Source organism: Barbus barbus (genome assembly GCF_936440315.1).
Source record: "Barbus barbus genome assembly, chromosome: 42".
Classification (NCBI taxonomy): domain Eukaryota; kingdom Metazoa; phylum Chordata; class Actinopteri; order Cypriniformes; family Cyprinidae; genus Barbus; species Barbus barbus.
Genome location: NC_136720.1, coordinates 18,778,196 through 18,801,262, shown reverse-complemented (window position 1 = coordinate 18,801,262; position 23,067 = coordinate 18,778,196). Strand labels below are relative to the sequence as shown.

The window sequence follows — 23,067 nt, the reverse complement described above, 5'->3', positions numbered from 1 at the left end:
TCGCCCACTCTGGGGGATTTGTTTAAAGAGCTTTTGAGTGATTCATTGTCAGCAGGAGGAAAACAAAGAAGTAGTTCGACTAATTAACTTGCATATGGGTGAATTTGTGTCTGTATGTTTATTGAGTGCCTGTCTACCTGGAATTTATGGAAACAATTTAAAGATAGCTCTCTCCTAACGGCATCGGCATGTGTTATAAGTTTAGGTTTTGTAATGTCTCGCATGCCTTTGGAAAAATGGTTTTATGTTGTAATGTAGAGCAGCAATTCACATCAGAAGAAAGAGAAGAACTCTGTTGTCAGATGCAAATCTTACACAGACCTTTATTGTTCTTTTAATAGTTGATTTTTACACCACATACTGTACATACAGGCCACCACAGTCCTTCTCAATAATGTACATCCTTTCTCATTTACAAACTTTTACAGACATTTTGAAGTGGTCATAACATACTTTAACCTTCTTTAAACAGTTCATTCTCCTAAACATACTTTCATTTTCCTTCTCAAAACATCTTGGCTTTTAAACCAACTTCCTACTTCATGAAGACACTACGCAAATATGAATAACAGCAAACCAATGTCCATGAATGGTTGCTAATATAAAGTAGCGCCAATCATCAAGTCCATCTAGTCGTATCCAACTCTATTCCAAAGTTTCCTTCTAAATCTCACATCAACATTTCTCAAGCCCTCATTCAACATTTCTTCTACTCTACAGTCCTTTTCTACAACAACTTTCTGCTTTGACAAGCATGTACATGCACTGGGCCCTCATGATAATACAGGCAGGACTCAACAAGTAAAGCTCCATGCAAGATGCTACATTGAAATATTCATCCATCATTTTGGGGATGGGGGACTTATGGCTCAGGTTTGATTCTTGCATTAACAAAATAGTAAATTTTCCATTTGGACAGTTTGAAATCATATTGCTACAAAACGTAGCATTTTGTCTTGATAAATTATACCTTCTGATTTAAATAAAAAATGGACCTGATAAAACATCTGTTTAATGGGAATGTACTTGTAAGACTTGCCTTCCAGTAGAGCATCAGACTTTTACAAAGTATTCATTGCTTTGGATATTTCATCTTTTTTTCTCAGTGGGTATTCTTCCCTTCTAAAAGCTAAACACAGTGCTTTTAATAAAAACAAAAAAGAGCTACAGTAAATATCTTAATGAGAAGTAAAACTAATTACAAAAAAAAAATCAATATTAATAAAATAAAACAAAAATATGACCAAACTAACAGTAAACAAGACTCTGTGTGATCTTGCGCTTTCACACAAATCAACGTGGTGATTAAAAGTGTGCGGGATGTCTTCAATCCCTTGAGATCCACACAGTCGCCTCACGAATACTGTCTTTCTGGAACTGGTGCGGCCCACATGGACCTGGGAGAGTTTTGGGGGGAGGGATTTGGTAATAATAGCTGCCATTGTGGACAGTAACAAAAACACTGCTGTAGAAACAGTCCATACACACACATAAATACAAGTCCTCCACACAGTGGCACTCCATGTGCACCCTGGGATAGCTTAGTCTTTACACCATAGTCTCCTTTCTCTTGCCCAAAGAGCAGATTGAACGCTTGTCCTTTTTGGATTTGCGAGGCAAGAAGGGGGCGGAAATTGAAGATGATGAAGAGGACGAGGAGAGGGTGGAGGTTGCAGAGGGCGTGGGGCTGGGGGGCTCCTCAGAGCTGGGCGATGAAGGGGCAGAGGCCGCGGCCCGTGGACAGTTCTCATCCATCTCTTCGATATGGATGATAGTGGAGACGGAAGACGAGCGCCGTTTGGTGCAAACGTCGGTACTGGTAGGGGTGGACAAGGCTTCGCTCTCAGGGAGTGCCGAATCTTTCTGGGTCGACATGGCAGTGCGGAGGCAGTTGAGCCACTGTTGCTTGTGGAAGACGTCATTGACCTGCAGTGTGTGGGACTGGCCCTGAGATGTGTCCTGGAAGCGTACCCGGAAGATGTTCTTGGCTATAGAGGGGGAAAAAGATATTCCAATGAGCAAAAGGAAATAAGAAATGACAAAAGGAAAATGTGTGATCAGCTTGACATTGTGAGTAATCAACCTTACCTTTATCTGTGTTACTAAAGGCACCTCGGAATGAGCCGCCCATGCGGACGTCTCCGTCCTGCAGGTCTTCCAAAACGAGATCCTGCACTGGGATCGGCTGGCGATACACCTGGAAGCAATGCCGATCGTTACGCGTAACAGGCCGAGTCAAGACCAGAACCTCCGTGAAGAGAAACACATGCAACTTCTAAAAAGAAGGCAAAGGAAAAAGAGAGATCTGGTTATTGACGTGTTGTTTGAACGTTGGGCTGATTTGCAAGTATTAACAATTTTCTCTCCTGGCGCTCTCAAAGATTCCTTTGTCATTGTGTCATGGGTTTGAGAAACAAAGGGAGCTAGTTCCTTCACTCTAATATCCCTATTTGGAATATGGTGGCTTTTGTGTTTATATTTCCAGCCAATAAAAGACAAGTGATTTGCACCCAGCGGTTTGGGCTGTTATGGGTGTGTTTGTATTGAAGACAAAAACTCACCGTGCCACTTTTGTTGCGAAGTTCCCCATGGCAAAGCAGGCTCTTGCACTGCTCTATGTGAGGATCTTTCTGTCTGTCATCCAAATATTCCAACTTATCGATATAGTACTGACAATCAGACTCCCCTTTCTTCATGTTTATGTCAGCCAACACTGCCTGAATGATGCTTATCTGGAAACAAGGAACAAAGGCAGCATTAACATCAAATGTCACCTAAACGACCCAATTTGAAAGCCTACAGTTGCTAGATTTGTGTCTATTCTTACCGCCTGCTCAAGGCTTGCTGTGTCTGGGTGATCTGGTGGTGTGTGTCTTAAAATCTCTTTCAGGAGAAGCGGGTATTTGACCAGTCGTGAACGAGGGATGTCTAAGAAGCTCCACAAGTCTAGTTTCCTGCTGAAAGGTGACTCAAGGCAGCGCTGTAGGAAGTCCTGAACTCTTGGGTCCTGTTTCTTCTGGTCAAGCAAGGCTTTGGCGGCCAGCTGGTTACTGCAATATGCCCTGTACGCGTTTAACCTTGGCAGCTGTGGAGGAAAGCGAGAGTTAATGTCTTAACAATTTAACGTTAGCGTGCCTTTCATAATAATAAAAAGACAATCAAGAGATAGATAATTACCCAGTCCACAACAATCTTGCCAATCTGTCCCACTGTGCCATCTGGGCCTGTAGCCTTCGCCAAATAAGCGAGAAGATCTGATTGGGTAAAGAATGAGTTAGCACTACTTGTTGTGAAATTCATTAAAAACGATAAGGTGTTGTGTACAATATTCACCTTCATGAAGAGGAATATACGCATCTAAGTCTCCAAAGATGGCTGTCAGCTCCTCCTCAGACATGATAGAAAGTTTCAGCATTGGGTCATGGTACGCCTGGAGACACAAAATTAGAAAATTATGAGCAAATAATAGCAGCTTCTAATTTACAGGGAGAGACATTTTTAGCTATAAATGGAGGAAGGAAGCGAGCCAATGTATCTGACTCTGAAAGCACAGCCAAGAAATTATTCGGTCTGTTTGCTTTAAACGTTCTACCAAAAAAAATTGAAATGGACAAACCTTTCGGGCTAATTTCAGGTCTTCAATCAGGTCCTGTTCTCCTCGAGACAGCTCAAAAATAGCCTGGAGAGACACAAAACGAACAGTCACATTAATAACCAATAAACTGTTTGGGTATTTTTAGTCAAGCCCCCTACATATCTGTCTGATTCCTTCCTTTGGTGGGAAATATTTGAGGGGCTCACAGTTTGCTGTAATGTCTGATTACTAGGTCTAGTTGTGAATGAGAGGTGGAGGCTTTGTGCGTCAGACCAGCCAGTCTCTGTTAGTACTGTACGTCTGACTCTGAGACGCCAGAATGCAGCCGGACTCTCTCAGCTCCATTCCACTGCGTGCCAAGAACACATGCCAAAAAAACACAGCCAGACCGAGAGAGGTAGAGCGAGGCAAAATAAAAACAGAGCGAGAGGAGGAACAGGGCGCTTTCCAAGCCCCAGGCCCTTTGGGTTTAATAAGTCACACAGGCCTGATTCAGTAGCGTCTGGCAGGGGGACTGAAAGTGGATTTAAGTCTAGCTGTCTGGATTCTGTCGCTCCGACTGTACTCACCTCTTGTCTCTTAATCTCTTTGGTGGAAAAGGTCCCTTTCTGATGGACGTCCAGGGTCTCGGACCAGAGCGTGCTGTTTCGTCGCTTGGGTGGTGTGGGAGCCGCGGCCTTGCTGCAGGGTTTCTGCTGGGGCACGCCCGGAGACCGCCCGTCGCCCCGAAACGAGGCCTGGAGGGTCTGGCCGAAGCGTCGGACGGCCCCATTCTTCACGGGAGAAATGAAGTTCGCCAGCGAGGTCACTCGGCCAAGAGGCCGCACACGCTTAGTACAGGGTTCCTATGAAACACAAGGATGGAAATAAACGTTAAAACTTAATCACCCCCTACTGACCACAACAGATTCCTTAGTGCTTCATTAACTGCACAACTGCCAACACGAGAAGGCTAAAAATCAAGAATGGAGCACAAGTTGCTGCCTCACATCAACAGAGGCTATCGTATGAGTCACTGGATACACTCTCCACTGTTGCGGGTGTGAAGGGGTCAACCGGAGGTCAGGGTGATTGGTGTTTCCTGGGTGACAGACAGATAGGCGGAAGCTCCAGCCTCTGGAGGCAGCAGCTGTTATGCCAGTCACGTGAGATTGACCCCCTCAGCAAAAAAAATTATATATATACACTTACACATACAAACACGAACAAAGACCCCTCTCTGACTGCAACCCTGGAGACTCAGGGTTCAAGAGGCATGACTGGAATGTTGGAGACCTCAGTCAGCTGTCCCACACTGATGATCCACACACACTCAACATCATAGCCTAACTATAGCAAACAGGCCCCCCTAATCAGGGTGGTTGTTCAGTTAACGGAGACAAATTTGCTCTCTCAAGCAGAAGTTTAAGAGCTGCTGGTTGTGTGTATTTATGTGGGTCAGATGGACCATCACAGTGAGTTACAGATTTGACCCAGGACTTTAAACAGGGTGCACTCTACTCCCTTCTGTTTATGGCTTCGTGTTGAGGCAGGCCCTGTAGCCCTTACGTGAGAGAGACAGGCACACCTGAACCCCCTGGAAGAGGGGGAGGTGAGCACTCCCAAACCCTATATCCATAATGACTGGGCCTCCAGCCAATTTCAACAGACCTGAGAAGGGGGAAAAAAATCTAAGCAAAGGAGATCTGAGAAATTGATCCTACACACTAGAGATTTGACTGAAAAATTCTCCTACCATTCCTGGAACAATGTGAGCTTTGTCGTCAAAAAAGTGTTTGCGTCTTTTAAACAACGAGAACAAAAAGCACTTGTGCTTGCACTTTTTAAAAATGCACATTTCAATTGATTTTCCAGTGCTGGATCGTTTTCCAGCTGCTGATAGTATACAAAAAAGGATGTGTTGTTCTCATCCTGGCAAAGTAAAACCAAGGAACCATTCCTCCGACCAGCAGAGACAGCTGCCGAGCAGATCTACGACTTTATTCTAGCAGGAACTGCAACTGTGGCCCAAGCCCAACTGGACTTGGCCACCCAGATCCGCCTGCCTGCCCTTCCTCTGCTGTAACATATCATGCAAGTAAACATGAAGACCACAACTAAACCTTCTCCACCGGTGGCCAAAAACACAAGATGTTGGGGAGACTGACCACAGAGGAAGCAGTCTGGCTCAAAACTGAATTTAAATGAGCACAAGAGTACCTGTGTAAGCCATCACTGGCTCTAAGCAAATAATCAGTGTTGCTGCTGCCTATTGCAGTCTTCCTGCTGTTTAAGGAAACCCTGCAATAATAAACTTTTTTTTATAAAACTCTAGATTATCTAGTGGAAAGAGCAACATGTAGGCAGACAGATAGACTGATAGCGTGGCTATTTCTGACTGTGTTGACTCTTAGGGACCCCCTGGGAGAGTCGCATTGGGAGAACTTTACAGGGGGAAGCCTCCCCCACAGGAACCAGTGTTTAGATTTCTGCTGTTAAGTTATTTGTGAGTGTGTTTGCTTAGCTATACGTTGGGGACAAAATTGTCACTAAAGTTGGCTAAAGGTTCCATTGGGAATAACCCTCAAAAGTAAAGGAAAATTAAGTAATATAAATAAATAATAATCTTTTTTTTTTTTAATTCTAAAAATGCAAAATATTTTCTTTTAGGGGTACAGTTAGTCTTTTGTTATTATTAGCTGTGAATAAAAACAGGAGAAGTCTATGGTATTTTGCCATGAAAATGATGCTGGCAATCAAACAATAGTTTGTGATAAAAAATTAATGAGGGGAACCAAGCTCTAGTTAATGTCCCTCAGCCTTGAGCCGCAACTTCCTAAAAATCTCCTGATTCATTCATAATTTGCTACTTCTGCTTTAGCTTTCCCGACAACTAAACCATTTCTGTGGCCACTTCCGAATCCGAATTGAAACCGCAAATAGGAATAGCAGCCAGCTGAAAAGTAATATAAATGCATTTCTAAATACTCAGAGCAGGTCTCAAGCACACCTGGGCTATGGGCTGTGATTTCTTTCAGACAGCTGGAATGTTCTTAATCTCTGCATGCTCTCACACCTTAAAAAAAAAAAGCCCTGAGGGGTTCCCCAAACCATTAATATACCTGCAAAACTCTTGCTCAGGTGTACAGCCAAACACACAGGCTTTAAACTTTCTGTATAAGCACATTTAGCCACCAAAATGACAAACTGCCAATTTCAGTTTGAAAAGTTAAAATGTAAACCAGTAACTCAATGACTATAGCTGAGAAGACCTTTAGCCTTGTTGATTTGCCGATCACTCACTCAAGTCTCACACCCTTGAGAAACACACCAGGGCAAGGTTCTGACTTGGCTGATAAAGAAAATGAAGCAACTCAAACATGTTTTTATCATGGAGCAAAGGAAACAAAAGGACAGAATTTGTGATTAATCGCCTTTGGGTCTCACCTCTAGTTCTTTGTAAGTCTGGTTCTGGTAGTCTATCTTCTGTAAAGTCCGTTTGATAGGTACCACACAGGGTTCATCGTAAGCCACCATTTCTTTCAATAAAATCCACTGGTTGGTTTCTGTTATTTCCAAGGATCGGCAATAATCCACAAGTGATTCTTAAATATATACGTGATGTAACATAAGGGGTCTGAAAACCTCACCGTCCCCCTAACTTCTGATTGTCCGCCTGAGCGGAGCTTTCTAACTTCTAAACACACTCTGTGTGTGTACTCTAACAATCTCTAACTTTGTTCTAGGGATGTGAGAGGTAGGGAGTGCTCATATACAGAGAGTTTTGAAAGGGGCGGAGTCAGGATGTAAACTATCCAATGGAAAGAGTGCAGAGGAGGGGATATGTAAAAAAATCTGAAGCGACAAAGTCTGAAAAAATCTCTGCAACCTCATATCAACAAAGATTTAGTCTACTAGATTTTCCTGGATAAGAAATGTATTATCAAAACATTTCACAGTCCACAAAGCAGGAGAGCTGATAAACATTTTGTAAAAACTTGTTTATTAAATAATCCTTTTCATTTTTATAAACTCATTTTCTGCTTAAAAACTTAGATTTAAAGCCTAAAGTAGTTTTGGACCTTAAACAAACTAACCAACCAAACCTCCCATATTCCCCAGTTTGCAGTAAAAGTTTTAAGATACAATGCAAAACAGTCTAGCTTTGTGGTGAGTGAAAGTGTTTCTGTTTGCAATGTGGATTGGTTTATGTATGTCTTCGAGTTTCATGAAGGGTGTAAAGTACAGGCATATTTGCATTGAGATCTGCCTAATGAAGAACTGGGTCATTATCACCCACTCATCGGTGGGGGGTGAGGGGTGATCTAGCGGCTGTCTGTGTATTGGAGGTATGTGTAGAGGTCTGATAAATCAAAAAGTTTCACTGGTCCGAATCAGAAACTGACCCAGACCACGCCATAAACAAATCCTGCTTAACAAAAGCTGCTTTTCTCTATTTTTTTCAGCATACACAAAACCACACAGCCATTGACCTCCATTTTTGGGTGACCAAAAATCCACTAGCACAATGATTTACTACAGACACAAATCTTTTACTGCTACCTTCACACACTGTCAGCAGAGGTATTAACTTCAGCTGTGCAAATGGACTAGCATGTGACGGCACGTTTTAAGAGAGATTTGTGTTAAAAAGTGTGAAAGCGTTGGGATGTGTGCTAAGCAAATGGAAATGAACGATGTGCAGTCTTTTAAGCTCACCCTCCTGTGTCAATACAAGCGTGTGAAAGAGGACATGCATTAGTGTGTTTGGATCAGGACACCTTCCACTGCTCAGTGGACAGATCAAACGGAAGCAGGGTTATTTGCTAATGAGGTTGCGTTCAATTTACACATTGTTATTCTATTATTCAAAACATTACACTGCCTATTTTCACAACTAATCAGTGTATTTTCATAGTGTGTGCGTGTATAAAAAATCACATTTATGTACTTTAAATTTTTTGTTCAACTAACTAATTGAATTGTAGGTGTACTGAAAACCAACCAAAACCAACTACATTAACAATGACTAACTACACTCTTCAAAGTCATATGGGTTTGAAACAACATGAGGGTGAGGAAATTGCAAGGTTTTCGTTTTATTGTAAATCATCCCTTAAACAATCCTTCTCAGTTCCTCAGAACAGCATCTGCAACATCCTCTTAAAAATTAAGAAAGTGAAAGCGCAACCTAAATTAGATGACTAATCGACAAAATCCGATAAATGTAAACTTGTGTGAAATTATAATGTGAATTGCAGTAAAACATAGTAATATATGGCACATTAATCAATGTCAATGTCATCCATTTTACCAATAAAAGTCAAGTGGGTGGTACTAAACAAGTGAAATTAGCTTAAAACATGTTTATACAATATATGTACTTTTTTCCCAGTTTTTTCAAACTTGTGTAAAATGGTGAATATAAAATTTGTATTGTAAAGTTTACAGTTGTGTGTATTTAATGTGTGTGTGTGTGTGTGTGTGTGTGTATAGGCTATATACAAATATAATTTACTAATATTTTTAATTTTTAGTTACACTGACTAATAAATTGTACTATTTTGGACAATGTTTGAAACTTTATATTGCTAACAATTCTCAAGTTATTTCATTAGTAAGTTGCTTTGGATAAAACTGTTTGCTAATGAATGAATATAAAACAGAAATTATTAAACAAAAGAATACATGATTTTAATAATACCCATCTTTGCCATAAGTATATTAGCTGTTGGTACTATCAGTATTTAACCAATTTAGCAGCACTTAATGGCTTTAATGTGGCTACTCGGCACATAATGGTGTATGCATGTGTATATATATAATATATGCATGGCTAAAAATCGAAGATTGTGTGGGTGAAATCAATAACAGGGTTCCTTCATTGCTCATCCCATGGGGAGACGCTTTCATACGGTTCTTGGCGTGTTTTGACGAGAGGTGTGGTAGTCATATTGCATGAGAACTTGGCTCAGCCTGTACCCCCTGCGGGCTAACACTTCGACACACATGGCAGCTGGACATCTGGGTGTGAAGCTCAAACACAGCGCTCCTACTTAAGTGCTAAACACCAGCACACAAGAGTGACTCACTTCATGCATGCCGTGTGCGAGCTTGCCTGGCGGGAAAATGTGAGCTAACTTGCTACGATCTGATAAACCTCTGTTGCATAGGCAGCGAGCGGAAAGATGTGCAGTGGCTCATAGTGCTGCCCCCTGGTGCATAATTCAATAGTATTGCAGTTCAGGTGACTGTAATCAAGTTTCCATCCAGATTTTGCGCTGTTTTGTTATCTATCGACAAAGAGATATGTGTTAAAAAAAACTTTGCGAAATTTGCTGTCTACAGCCTGTTTCCAACTGGAAAAATCACATTTACGTACTTTTTTTGTTCAACTAACTAATTGAATTGTAAGTGTACTGAAAACCAACCAAAACCAACTGCATTAACAATGACTAACTACACTCTTCAAAGTCATATGGGTTTGAAACAACATGAGGGTGAGGAAATTGCAAGGTTTTAGTTTTATTGTAAATCATCCCTTTAACAATCCTTCTCAGTTCCTCAGAACAGCATCTGCAACATCCTCTTAAAAATTAAGAAAGTGAAAGCGCAACCTAAATTAGATGACTAATCGACAAAATCCGATAAATGTAAACTTGTGTGAAATTATAATGTGAATTGCAGTAAAACATAGTAATATATGGCACATTAATCAATGTCAATGTCATCCATTTTACCAACAAAAGTCAAGTGGGTGGTACTAAACAAGTGAAATTAGCTTAAAACATTTTTATATACGATATATGTACTTTTTTTCCCGTTTTTTTCTGGAAAGTTTTTTTTCCATTTTTTTAATGCAGAGATATGCGTTAAAAAAATAAATTTTTATGCAATAAATTTGCTGTCTACAGCCTGTTTCCATCCAACTGGCCTTTTACCGATAAAATGGTGTGCGTCATGATGTCATCCCTAAAAAAAACGAATTGTCGCATAAGTTTTGGTGTATCGCAAAAAATGTTGCCCTTGAGCCGTTTCCATAATTTATCCTATTGCGTAAATTATAGGCTAGGCTAGCTGTTCTTCATCCATTTTGAAAAAAAAAGAAAGAAAAAAAAAAGCCTATATTAAATTGTATAGGCCTACATAAAATAATTTTTTATTAAGTGTCATGAGTTTTTTTTTTTTTTTGTGTGTGTGTGTGTACTTTGTTATAGACTAGATAGGCCACTGTTGATAATCAAGCAATGATCATAAACAGTTGCAGTTGTATTATTATCATTTTTCTGATTAACGTATATAGGAAATATGAATGTTTATGTTTATTTTATTTCTCCTAACCGACCGTCATATTAACCGTTAACGGACAAGATTGTGTTAAATGAAATAAAATTTAAATTGATAGGTGGCTTGACCCATTACAAATACCTAAATTTGTTTTCCAGGTATTCATTTTATACACGCAAAAAGCAGCATAAACAACATGAAGGTGAGGATTCATGCACCTGCAGCGCTTCTGTGAACGGAGAAAACATAAGCTTTTATATATAAAAGAACAGGCCCATATGCAAAATGTATTTTTCTAAATAATTAATGAATTAACAAAACAAAAGAAAAAAAACTGCAACAATTAGCAGCCTATATGCAGAATTTCGCTTCATTTTTGTGATGCACTCTTGAGAAAGCGGCAGTTTTCCTTTATTTCACAAAAGTTATCTTTTTATTGTGAATGTACACAAATAAAATAAATATTTTAAATAGTTTTGAATAATGTCTTACTCTTATATGACCACAAATGAAGGAGTAGGTTAGTGCAAGTTGTTTCCACTTTTACAAGGGGAAAAAAACAAAAAAACAATCACAAGCGATCTTGTCGGTGCCTCATGCGCGCAGTTAAGCATAGCCTCCACAACGCAGACTTCATGTCATAATAAAATACAGTCAGCCAAAAATATTGAAGAAACATGAAAAAAAATATTTTATTTCCCCTCACTCCACAACAAATCATTTAAATTTAACGGTAGAAAAAACTCAGCTTCTTATATTTTTATTCTTGTTTTGTTCTAAGAAGCCAAAACTAATTAATTTAAACTTCTGTACTTCACGTTGATGTAAAACAAAATGTGCTTGGCATAATATCACAGGGTTATTGTGGTAAGTAGTTGACTCAATATAGCACAAAAATCACACAAGCCACTTTTATGGTGTGTTTGCATCCTTTCTGAAGCTAGAAAGCACCAGTCCACATTATAATTGCATGCATCTACATTCTTTAAAACATCCCCTCCTGTGTTCCACAAAAGTAAAATTACAGAGGTTTAGAATAGCATGTGGGTAAGAAAATGGCAAGTTTTTCATTTTAAGGAAAACTCTATAACAATCTATCTCAGTTCCTGATAGTCATTTGCAACATCCTCTTATAAATAAAGAAGCTGAAACCGAAACAGATAAAACTAAACCTGTGTTAAATTATATGACTTGCAGTAAAACACGTATGTGGCACATTAACATTAATTTTACTATTACAATGGGTTCGCTAAAAGCATGGAACTGTAATTTGCTTTTTAGTTCTTTCTTATTTTGGTGTGCCACCAAAACTCCATCTACAGAAAAACAGATCAAATCACACAGATCCTGGTTTCAAGTATATTTAACTCCAATTGAGTCAACTCACCCTCAACAGAGGTGGTTGCCACCAAACAGAGCAGGTAACTAATAACACAACCCTCCATCCAGACACACAACAGAGTCAGGACGCATCCCACACACGCATGCAGACTCTTTCCTTCTCATTCTCACAGACTTAAGCAATCGCAATCTGATCTGAATTGGATCACACTTTAAGCTACGCAAGTTAAATTAGTCAGCTTAAGAACTTCAATTGTGGCCATTTAAAGACAACATTGACACTTCATAGTTTGTGCAAATTAGGCAGTTGCATTAAGTAGAATCTGATTTGGCAAATCTCAATTTGAATCTCAGGATGACAAAGTAAGTTCATTAGAACAAGGCCCTGAGGGGAGTGCAGAGGAAAATAAAAAAGGGTGTCTGCAGGACAGGTGATTGTACAAAAACCCCACCTCCCCCAATATGCATTCTCAAAGTTGTGCTGTGGGGAAGGGAGTTTTTGTTAAGTTTCACTCTAGAATAGTCTGGATCAGAATGAACAAGTGACTGATAGATTTCAAAGATTTGAATTGAAGGCATTAAGTCATTCCAAACCTGCATGACTTTTTTTAATTGGTTCTATCTATGATTTATAATCTCACACTCTAGCAATACTATACTAAAAAGAATACATTTGCCAATGTTGGGCATTTTGTTGAGAGATGTTTTTGTGCAATAACCTTCGCCAGCTTTTTTTCCATTCCTTAAGGCATGTAGGCTCTGGTGAATCAGAGCTCTCTCATCTCGTAGGCGCAAGACTGATGAAAGTCATCTGTTATATTGTTCTCCTGTCTGTCTAAGTACAGAGGATCTGGGTGTGCTCAGTGTGACCTCTTACTAAACTGTAAAAACATTGGGTTGCTATGGATTTGTATTAATAAATCAACTGTTCTCTTTCAGAAGGAGAAAAGTACAAAAATAAACTAGAGAGGTGTCGAGATCGGTGCAGAGTCAAATTCAGAGTCAACTTGTTAGTTTACACAGTAGTCTTAATTAAGCCCTTTCTGAAATGAGGATAATTACTGACAGTTATCATGGAAAGTTTACGGTTTAGGGAGAAATGACTTTCTGATGAGAAAAGATTAAATTCCTCCAGTTTAAGGTTAAAAGGCTTTGATTTCTGCCACAAACAAGTGATTTTATCTAGGATTCTTGTGCAAAATGGCTTTGATTTTGCTGGAATTTTTTTTTCTTGATATTGTTATAATCAGACTTTGATGTCGTTTTGAAGCATGTTGTGGACAGACTGACTTCAGGGAGTAATTTAAAAAACAAGACCTCTTGATTTGTGTATCAGTTGTGCCAAATCTGCCCGATGTTGTTTTGCTGGTTTTCTTACCTTGAAGTCAAAGCTGCATAGACTGACTGCGTCCGCATCGTCCTTCTCTCTGCGCTTGCGTTTCTGCAAAAAAGAAAACAGCCTTTAAGAATCTGAAGCACAATACACATCTAAACTAAAAGGGGACACTTACAAAAACTGTAAAAACTTTCTGGCTTTGAGAGAGGAACCAAGGAAGACATTCTTTTTTCAACTTCTCTACACTTTTCCTTTAGTTTCCTGAAGAATATGCAAAGTGCAACCTCAAAAATTGGTATTATTACGGGTTACAATGGCTCCTAAGGAGATCCAGTAAGACTCAGGAAGGACTTCATTATCCCTGAGGGCTTTTAGCACCTGTGTGTGTGAGTCTGGGGCTGGTGGGGCATCTGGCTACTTAAAATTCTACCTGTGGAGTGTGTGCAGGGTGTGAAAGGGTTATAAACTTTTTTTTGCAGAACTGCGGTGGCCACCGAGAGCCTTCAGGGTTTCTGTTATTGGCCTATGTTCTTTTAACTGGACTTTTCCCAAAACCACTTTGCGAAACTGTTCAACACAGGCCATTTAAGACAGTTTAGTTGGTGGCTGAGTTCTAGCTTAATGAACCTCCCAAGAAGACATCAGCCCCTCCATATAATTAGGCACACATTTAGTATTTTATTTAATGATAATAATGTATGTATGTAATGGACAAAATACTGTTATTAAACCTAAAAGTCAAGTGGGAGGTTTTTGAATGCTAGTAAATCTTGACTATTAATCCAGATTGAGGCTACGTATTTAAAAACGGGTGGTAGCTTTAACCAAATGTACCTATAATCAACATTACACCTTTATATTGAACATTTACCAAACAGGGCAATTAAGGTTTTGTTTATAAGACTAGTATCAGTTGAAAAACCCCTATTCATATTGTCCCTGCCGCAAACAGAAGTAATGTCTTGATGAGCTCTTTGTTTTCTTATTGGGTGAAAGCATTTGTAAAGTCGCGTGATCAAAACTAAACACCCTACATTCAGCTCTCATCGAGTTTCATTGAAGCAATGAGTAGATTAGGCTAATTTAACATCATACCAATTGATGGAGAACAAGTTGGCAAACACACTAAAACAATAAATGACAGGCTATCATTTAGCAAATCCCCATTCACAGACAACAGGGAGAATTAATCAAGACCATGATTGGAAGGTTTTAGTTGTTTTAGTTATAATTGTTGGCCAATCAGAAGCTGAGCTAATGAGTGAATCACAGGTTACTCATAGTGTTTGGTTTTGAACATTTTAATAGATAACGCAGATAAGCGGCTGCTTTTGTGTTATCTGAGAATGGAGAAAAGCTAATAGTCCAAAGTTTACAAGTGGCACCGATACTGCTAGTGTATTTAGATTAAAATGTCAAATTAAAAATTAGGTCAACATTGGAAAGCAAAAAAAAAATATCACTCAAAAGAATAAAACTTAAGCTTCACAGTAAGAAGAAAGAAAACTCAGAGCAACAAGAGAAAAGGTCAAAATGATAGACAAGCCGTGTATTTTGGCTCCAAACTGCATGTTCCTGGTGGACAAACCATAAATGGATATTACTGCAAAGAATTTATGAGAGCAAACAGCTGCTGGCACAGAAAACATGAGATTATTACAAACAAGCTCAATCAAAGTCACGTTTTTGGGATGCTCTGCATATGGCAGGGGTCAGTAAGATCTAGGATGAACAGTTTGTGCACATGATGGCCAAAACGTGGTTTGCATACTGTGATTTTGATAGATCTTGACAAAATTAATATGCACAAAGCACATCTGTCAGAGAGAGAACACTAATTACCAATCAATGAGGGGAAAAAATTTAAAAGCAAAAAATGAAATGGTGTTTGCAACCCATTAACTTCTGTAATGTGAAATTTTCCAAGTAAAACTGGATATTCAATTAGGGGAAAAAGTAGGATTGGACTTCTATCAGGCTGACTGGATGTGAACAGTGGACTCGTGGTGGTTAGTAGAAAGGAGCTGAAAAATAAGACAGCCTGAAAAGTTGTTTCAAAGATGAAAAAGGAAATCTTTTAAAGTTAGAATTTGAATTATAGAAATTCCAAACGGGTTTCTCCTCAAGCTACCATAGTCATGGGACGATAACCGGTTTCAAGGTATACAGCGGTTTGGAAATATCACGGTTTCAAAATCACTAAATCACTATCTTTTGTTATACCGTTTCCGCGGTCTGCACAGTTTTTTTTTTACATGTCGTCAAAGATGGAAAGTGCAGGACTCCCTCAGTTGTCTGCAGCGAAGAGCGAATGAGTCGCCCTCCGGTTGATGTGAGGCTACGAGCAGTCAGTGATTGAGAGTCACCTGTGTGTAATGATGATGGCCGAAGGAGATGAATCCCTGGCACTTTTACCCCCGGCGAAAAACACAAAGTCTGCCGTATATAATTTTTTCCAGTAACGTAGACTAATCATGTCATGTCACTAATCAGGTCATGACTAATCTAATCACAGATGACGTTTTAGCGCCGATCGCTAAATAAATAAATACTTCCAGGTTGTGCATAACTGTGTGATCTTCATTTCTCCCTCTTTCACCCCCGATAAGGACAGAGACTCACCCACCCGCCGCTTGTTTCAGTGTTGAAATAAATACTATTTGGCTTAATACTGAGGCAGATAACATGTCTAATTAACTAGCTAACATCAACTAGTTTCCTCCCTCACGTTACTTCACAGAGCGGGGAATAGCAGACTAATTACTACGTTTCTGCGATTTAGTACAATAATTAAATTTAGCTGTTATTACGTCTATACATTTAAGCCTCCTGCCATTGTTTACAACTTTGCCACTGTTAGAGTGTTGTACGGAGAGAGACCATGTGCGTGTAACACACTCGCGCTCTCTCTCTCTCTCCTTATGTTTATGTGCACACATCCTGGTACCTCACCGCTCCAAACTTAATCCGGGAAAGGTGAACATTCCTGCATCATAACTTGGACTGAAAGATGAATGTGTAGAAAGTGAGCATGTCTCCAAAAACCTTGTTGAGCTGCAGATTTAATGACTGCTTTTTAAATTATTTAATTGTATTTTTTTACAGAAATTGTTTTGATTATGTTTTTGACTATTGAGCTGCAGGTTTAGGCTCACTGTAAGTGACTGCATTTTTTTTTTTTTTTAAGGATTTTTTTTTTATTCTTACAGAAAATAATTTTATTTATATTTCTGATTATTGTTGAGCTGCAGGTTTAGGCTCACATAAGTGACTGCACTTCATTTAATTAAGAAGAATTCAGATATTTATTTTAATCATTTAGCTTGACATGTTTACTGTTCCAAAATGTTCCATGTTTCTTAAAAATAAAATGTGTTCAGTGGGAAAAAAAGTTGTTGTTTTCTACCCAGACATTTAAAAATAACATGTTAGACTTGTAATGGGAATACAGTGAAACCGTACTTTTTTTTGAGAATCTCAGAATCTCATACCGGCCCGTTATCTATTCAAGTAGTTTCATCCCAAACTGATGCCATCAGTAGAACGAAATGCTGCAATTTAAGCCTGTCACCTTTACAAAAAAGACTTAAGGGCACATTTTTTATGCTTCCTGTATCATTGTAACAGTAATCTAGATGCTACAGAAGAAAAACCACACATTTGTATGAATGCCAAACCAACTAATCATTTTCATAAGAACTACCTTAAGCCGGGCTCACACTGTGCGATTTTTAATAGTCTTTTGCGATTGTTGCTTGTCACACTGTACGAACATGATCCCCATGTCAGACTGTAGGATCTCAGTTGTCTTAATGTCAGACTGTACGACAGTCAAGACGCAACAAAAACAGATGTACCTTTTTTTTTTTTTTTCAAAAACGGACGTACTCAAGAAGACTTGTCCAGAGTTTTACGTCATCAATACGTGACCTGCGTTCTCTCGCTATAATGGCAGCTAGCAAACAACAGCAACGTGTAGCGTTAGTTTTATTAATTACATGCCTTGATGTTAAAAAAAACAAAACGAAAAAGACGACGTGTGTGGAGCAAGTCATGGCTGGGCAAAAGAGGACTTTGTGGACTTCCAGTTCTACAGAGCGAACTTGAGGTAATTTTGTTATTCGAGTTTAAACATCCTGCCCCTTAATAAATAAACTTTAAGTAAACTTTACTTCGTACATATATTGTTTTTTACAAATAATGAATGGTTTGAAGTTGTCGCGCTAATTGCGTCATCAAGTTCAGTGCTCCTATTGGTTCTTGGTTTGACGGTCGTCGTAGGAGATGTCACACTGCAGGAAAGTGTCTGAAATCTTCTGACACTGCCAGAATTTAATCGGAGGAAAAAATTGATCGCAACGGCCATTAATCGGCTGTCGGTGAACATGTCAAACCAGCGATCTAGACAACCGATTTTAGCCTAGGATTATAGGAGTCTTTTAGGATTTTCAAAATTTGTCTCAGACGACCAAATCGTGGCCAAAATCGCACAGTGTGAGCCCGGCTTAAGTTTCCATTTGAAATGAATCACTTAAATTTCCTTTAAATTAGGCATATTTTGCATATTGGAAGACAATGAAACCAGACACTTGAACATGTCTGATACAGATTTTATTTTTACAGACAAGCTGTCAAATTTTCAAAAAACAATTTCCATCTGTTGTCGCACCACCTCGTTCACCCTGCGGCCATGCAGACGGCCTAAACCAGAAGAACTGCTTCCACGTTAAAGACAAAGATTCTACGCTTTTATGTTCCAGGAGTCTGAGAAGGAATAAGAGAAGGGAGGAATACTCTTTCACCTCGGCAGGGTTTGAAGGTGAGATAATGGCGCTTGAGCTGGAAGCCTAATGAGACCCATGTGCCCACTAGATGAGCTAATGTGTGTGTATTCATGAAAAAAAATTACATATCAAAGGAACACTTTGGCATGGGATAAAGCGACGGGTCTTCTTTCCCGTCTTTCCACCCCCCAGTTTTCCTAAAGATGAGAGATGGATTGCGTTTCGCTTGGCCTTCATAAACTTTGGAATGCTCTAATCGGGCTCTATTCTCTGTTTTCAATCACAAACCAGTTTGCATTTACTGCTTAACTGATTCAGTGGGACTTTGGATATAGTTTGGTGGAAATTTGGGGGAAGAGAGACACTTGGGAACTTATCAGTGGCAATTTGTGCATCAGCTGAACCAGAGGCACACGATGCCATGAGAGGATTGAGATGTCATCAGTTGGCGACAACGTGATGGCTGAGTGGAACAATATCTGCCAAAATGTTCGTAAAGGGCATGGGGAAAATACACTCATGAACTTGCGCGAAGAAAAAAGCTGGAAGGTTTAACAAAAATCACCTTATGGGTGTAGTAGTAAAGTTTCTAAGGCCTGAAAACTGGTGAACCGTAGCAAAGCACCATTAATTGACCTACAACATTTACGTCATTTACAATACAAAGGTCACCTGCTGTATGTCCAATTTTTTTTTTGTACTCGCAGTCTGTAATATACTGACACAGACTGGTAATGTGAAAGTGAATAGAACAGTCATTTCTAATTTCCTTATGGCATTAAAAACTGTAATATAGTTCAAAAGAATCACCTAAAAGATTCTGTTCACCATCTATTCATCTGAGAAGATAAAGTATTGGTAAATAGCCCAATTTAATTAAAAATGAATTATTTCAGCTAATCTGATTAAAGACTTTTTTTTTCTTACATCCTGCCCAATATTGTCCTCCAAAACAGGGTACAAACTAAAGAGTGTATCTATGTAGGTCATGATATACACCCTCTTTGGAGAGGTGATATGAGTGTTTCAAATCACTTATTCAATGTGTTGACAGTAGACAGCAAGGTGGCTTGGAATAGAATTACTGTGCGTTTTGTATGCTTGAGAAAGAGTTGAGCCATATGGATGTCATAAGCTACTCACCAGTGTGAAGTCCCACTGGGGTCCAGGTGTAAGGAAAGTAAAAGAACTTCCTCGTCTCAATGAAGGCCTACAGCAAGAAAAACAAAAGATAAGATTCTCGAAACAATTATACTTCTTTAGTCATTTGAAATAAAACATTTAATTCCCTCTTCACACAGAAAACCAGACAAATACAAAGCATCCAACCAGACAAACACCTCTGGTTGTTCAGTAATGATGAAGACCGTGCAGCCAAACCTTGTAGATACATTAGTTTGTCCAATTACCCAACAATTTCAGTGTGCCCACAAAAAAGCCCATAAATGTAAAGACACATCCTGTACGTACCACACACCAAGCCTGGTGTAGCTCTGTCTCCCGTGACACTGCATCATGGTCTGCAGAACCGATACAGAGAAAGCGTCACTTAGCCCCGATCTCTCTAACTCACACCAAGACACTCAGTTTCTGCCGTCTTTCAGCCACGTGCCCTTTCCTTCAGTCTCGATCCATCATGTCCTCTTTTACTCACAAATGCGTTGCCCCTCATTGTTGGCTAGGCCCTTATTTGGGGACTGGTGACAACTGTCTCAACGAGGTCATGTTTGCAAAGATACCCAGGGTTCCTTTTTAAGAAGAGCCGCTTCTTTTTTCAGCCACGGTTATGGGACGGCCTGCCAAAACTTTTATACAAAGCCTTCAAAAACATTCTCACATTTATTATCAGCTAATCTACAGAACTATGATTGAATCATCATTAATTGAGTTATGTGGTATTGCCAAAAGGGTGGTGAAAAATATTTTCAACAATATATTGCATTACCATATGGCTACTTGCTAATTAATTATACACTACAGATCAAAAGATTTTGTTTTTAATAAGTAACGTAAGCTCACCAAGTCTTCATTGACTTGATAAGAAACACAGTAAAAACTGTTTTAATATTTCAATGTTATTTTTTTTCTGTGATGTAAAGCTGAATTTTCAACATCATTATTCCAGTCTTCAGCGTCACACGAAGCTTCAGAAATCATTCTAATATGATAATTTGAACATTTCTTATTATTATCAATGAGAAAATTTGTGCTGCCTAATATAATATAATAAGTATTTACTGTCACTACTGATCAATTTAAAATAAAGTGTGATCAAAAAAAATATATACATTTATAACAAAAATAGCAAATTGATCAAATGGAGTTATAACGCGACACCATAATTTCCATGTTTTCGTAATCATTAGATGCCAAATTCGCAATTGCAAATGCATTTAATAATAAACTTTGTAAACTATCTTGCACTTTTTATTCTATGGATAAAAGGGGAAAAAAACTAATCACAAAGCTTCTTGTAAAGAGGTGTTATTACATTTAAGTGATGACTTTTGACTTTTCAGACAATAAAGAAGGTGAAACAAATTCCATAAACTTACATTAGAGTAACTGCATTACATCACTAACCACTATTTTCTCAACTCTCTATAAACCGTTCCATTGAGATATCCAATTCAATGTAACTCTTTGTTTTTGAACGCTTCCTTGTGAACATTCCATAAGATTCTACTTTTTCTATTTACAGGGTGACATTATTATCACGCTGGTATAATATCTAGGAAAGGGCTCTTTTGACATCGGCCACCAAACACATGCCTCGTGACACCCAAATAACCACCTGGCAACTGCATACCAACACACTAAAAACATTTAGAATATCATAGTGTCCACATAGCAATGACTTCGCATCATAGTGGCATGTAGCTCTCAAATTTTCCAAAAAATGTAAAAATAGTTTTCATGCCATTTTTGATTGTATAAGAGGCAAATGGGGTCACATTTCCTGGTGTTCCAATCAGGCAGAAGGCTTGGCATGAGAGAAAGAAAACCAGACCCTCTGCCAAAATAAACTGTTGTTATTTCAGCCTGTGATAAAAGCATATTTGATGCTCTCTGGCTTCTTTCTCAGGGTTTATGTGAGAGATCTTGTGTATATTTGGCACGGCCTATTTATATGTGGTACCTTGGACACATTATCAGATGTTGTCTTTGTTTAATATTGGTAACATGGCTATACGCCAAGATCTGACAGATGTCTTTTAATCAAAAATATGAAACGATTTGAAGATCAAAATCAATGCTTTTGCATACAAATAAAGATGCTTGCAGTATGTTTTTGTTATATTGTCAAATTATTATAACTCAGTTTAGTTTGGTTTTTATTAAAACTACTTTGATGTATATACATAGTAAACATCTTTAGCTCTAAAATGTGAATGTTGTTATTGTTAGTAAGTCAGTCAATTGCATTACACAGCTGATTAAGTGATAATGCCATGTTTTTGTGTAAAACAGGTGTTTTTTAATGTTGTGGCTTGACCGCTGCTGTTATTTTTATGAGGCATTAGCGCCATCGTGTGGTTGGATTAAACATTACAGTAATACAAAAGCGCTCGTGCTGTCATGCTTGGTTTTCATAAATCGTCATTTGAAAACACATAACCTATACTCACCCATTTAGTGACATGCTAGAGAATAACTCATTAGATATGGTTTATAATATATAGATAAAACAGTTTAAACGCAATCAACTAATACTTTTTATTAACGTTACCAGATCAAAATGCAGTTCGCACAACTGCAAAGAATGGCATATTTGGCAAAGGGGTACGCAGACTACAATAGTGCGAGCATTGAATTAATAATGAAGAAGAATAACAACAACAAAGTGTGAGATATGATCTTCCTGACCGTTTGAAACTGCGCTCCGGGGACTCGTCCATATCCACCGACGACTTTCTCTTGTTCCTCCGCGGCCTTTCGTTCATCGGCGCTGGAGATCCGTCAGTTTCCTCCATTTGAAAATGTGGACCTGTAACGCGCTACTGTAAACTGTATATCCTAAACGTAGTACAATTTAAATGAGTTATTTTGGGGGGTGAATTGAAAGAGGTAAATTCGCGATATTCAACGGATGGGACGGGTTTTGAATATGGCGGAAATCTAAAATCGTAGCCAATCAGAAGCGAGCACGGTCATGGCGACTAATGACGTACAACTTCCGCGCCTGCGCTGTCTCGTACGGTGTAGTGTTTAGATGTAAAATAACAGAAAAGCATTGTTATTTTATTCTTTTATTTCTATAGTTCCATACACAAATGTATTTACCAGTAAGAAACCTTACGTTCTGGCATTTTATGAAACTAAGCAGTAAGTTAGGTCAGACGATCTCTACCTGCAGAAGAAAAAAAAAACTAATGTAAAAAGCTAAAAACTAATTCTAAGTATATTTTAAATGTATATATTTTTTCAACGCTTTGTTAAGCCCATTGGCTGTACTTTTAGATATTATCGGCTGTTACTGCAGCCTAATATCTGCTCTATATTTCTAATGTTTTTTTTTTCATTTATATGTTTACTATTGAAATGTTGTTGTATGCATTTGTCAATTTTATTTAATTTCTGTATTTTCTTAAATGTGTGTGTATAGAGTATTTACAGAGCGTTGAATTTTAGTTTTTCTTATTTGTAAGTCGCTTTGGATAAAAGCGTCTGCTAAATGACTAAAAGTAAAAGTAATAAAGATTTAAAAATATGGTAAACACTGCTGCTCATACTTAAGTCTCAAC

The 23,067-nt window shown here is 38.6% G+C and overlaps 1 protein-coding gene across 2 annotated transcripts; it reads right to left on the bottom strand.

Annotated features, from left to right (window-relative positions):
• Positions 1-292: 292 nt before the first annotated feature.
• LOC306861562 (neuroepithelial cell-transforming gene 1 protein-like) lies at positions 293-22,432 on the bottom strand. Of its 2 annotated transcripts, XM_079403911.1 has the most exons (11): positions 22,190-22,432; positions 19,466-19,532; positions 13,581-13,643; positions 4,165-4,440; positions 3,617-3,679; positions 3,334-3,430; positions 3,178-3,254; positions 2,828-3,085; positions 2,562-2,732; positions 2,089-2,275; positions 298-1,988 (listed from the first exon to the last, which is right to left on the bottom strand). In XM_079403911.1, exons 1-11 carry the CDS (start codon positions 22,294-22,296, stop codon positions 1,549-1,551), a joined length of 1,806 nt encoding a protein of 601 aa, XP_079260037.1. In that variant the 5' UTR covers positions 22,297-22,432; the 3' UTR covers positions 298-1,548. The 2 variants fall into 2 exon arrangements, with proteins under 2 accessions (XP_079260038.1, XP_079260037.1); XM_079403912.1 differs by lacking the exons at positions 13,581-13,643; positions 19,466-19,532; positions 22,190-22,432 and adding an exon at positions 7,022-7,318 and having other exon boundaries at positions 293-1,988.
• Between the last annotated feature and the right edge of the window lie 635 nt (positions 22,433-23,067).

Excerpts from the sequence above, each read along its gene's own strand:
- LOC306861562 (XM_079403911.1), bottom strand. The coding sequence starts at position 22,296 with ATGGAGGAAACTGACGGATCTCCAGCGCCGATGAACGAAAGGCCGCGG. Across the intron at positions 3,086-3,177 it reads GCAAGATTGTTGTGGACTGG|CTGCCAAGGTTAAACGCGTA; the intron begins GTAATTATCTAT and ends TTTCCTCCACAG. Across the intron at positions 2,733-2,827 it reads CAGCAAGCCTTGAGCAGGCG|ATAAGCATCATTCAGGCAGT; the intron begins GTAAGAATAGAC and ends CCTTGTTTCCAG.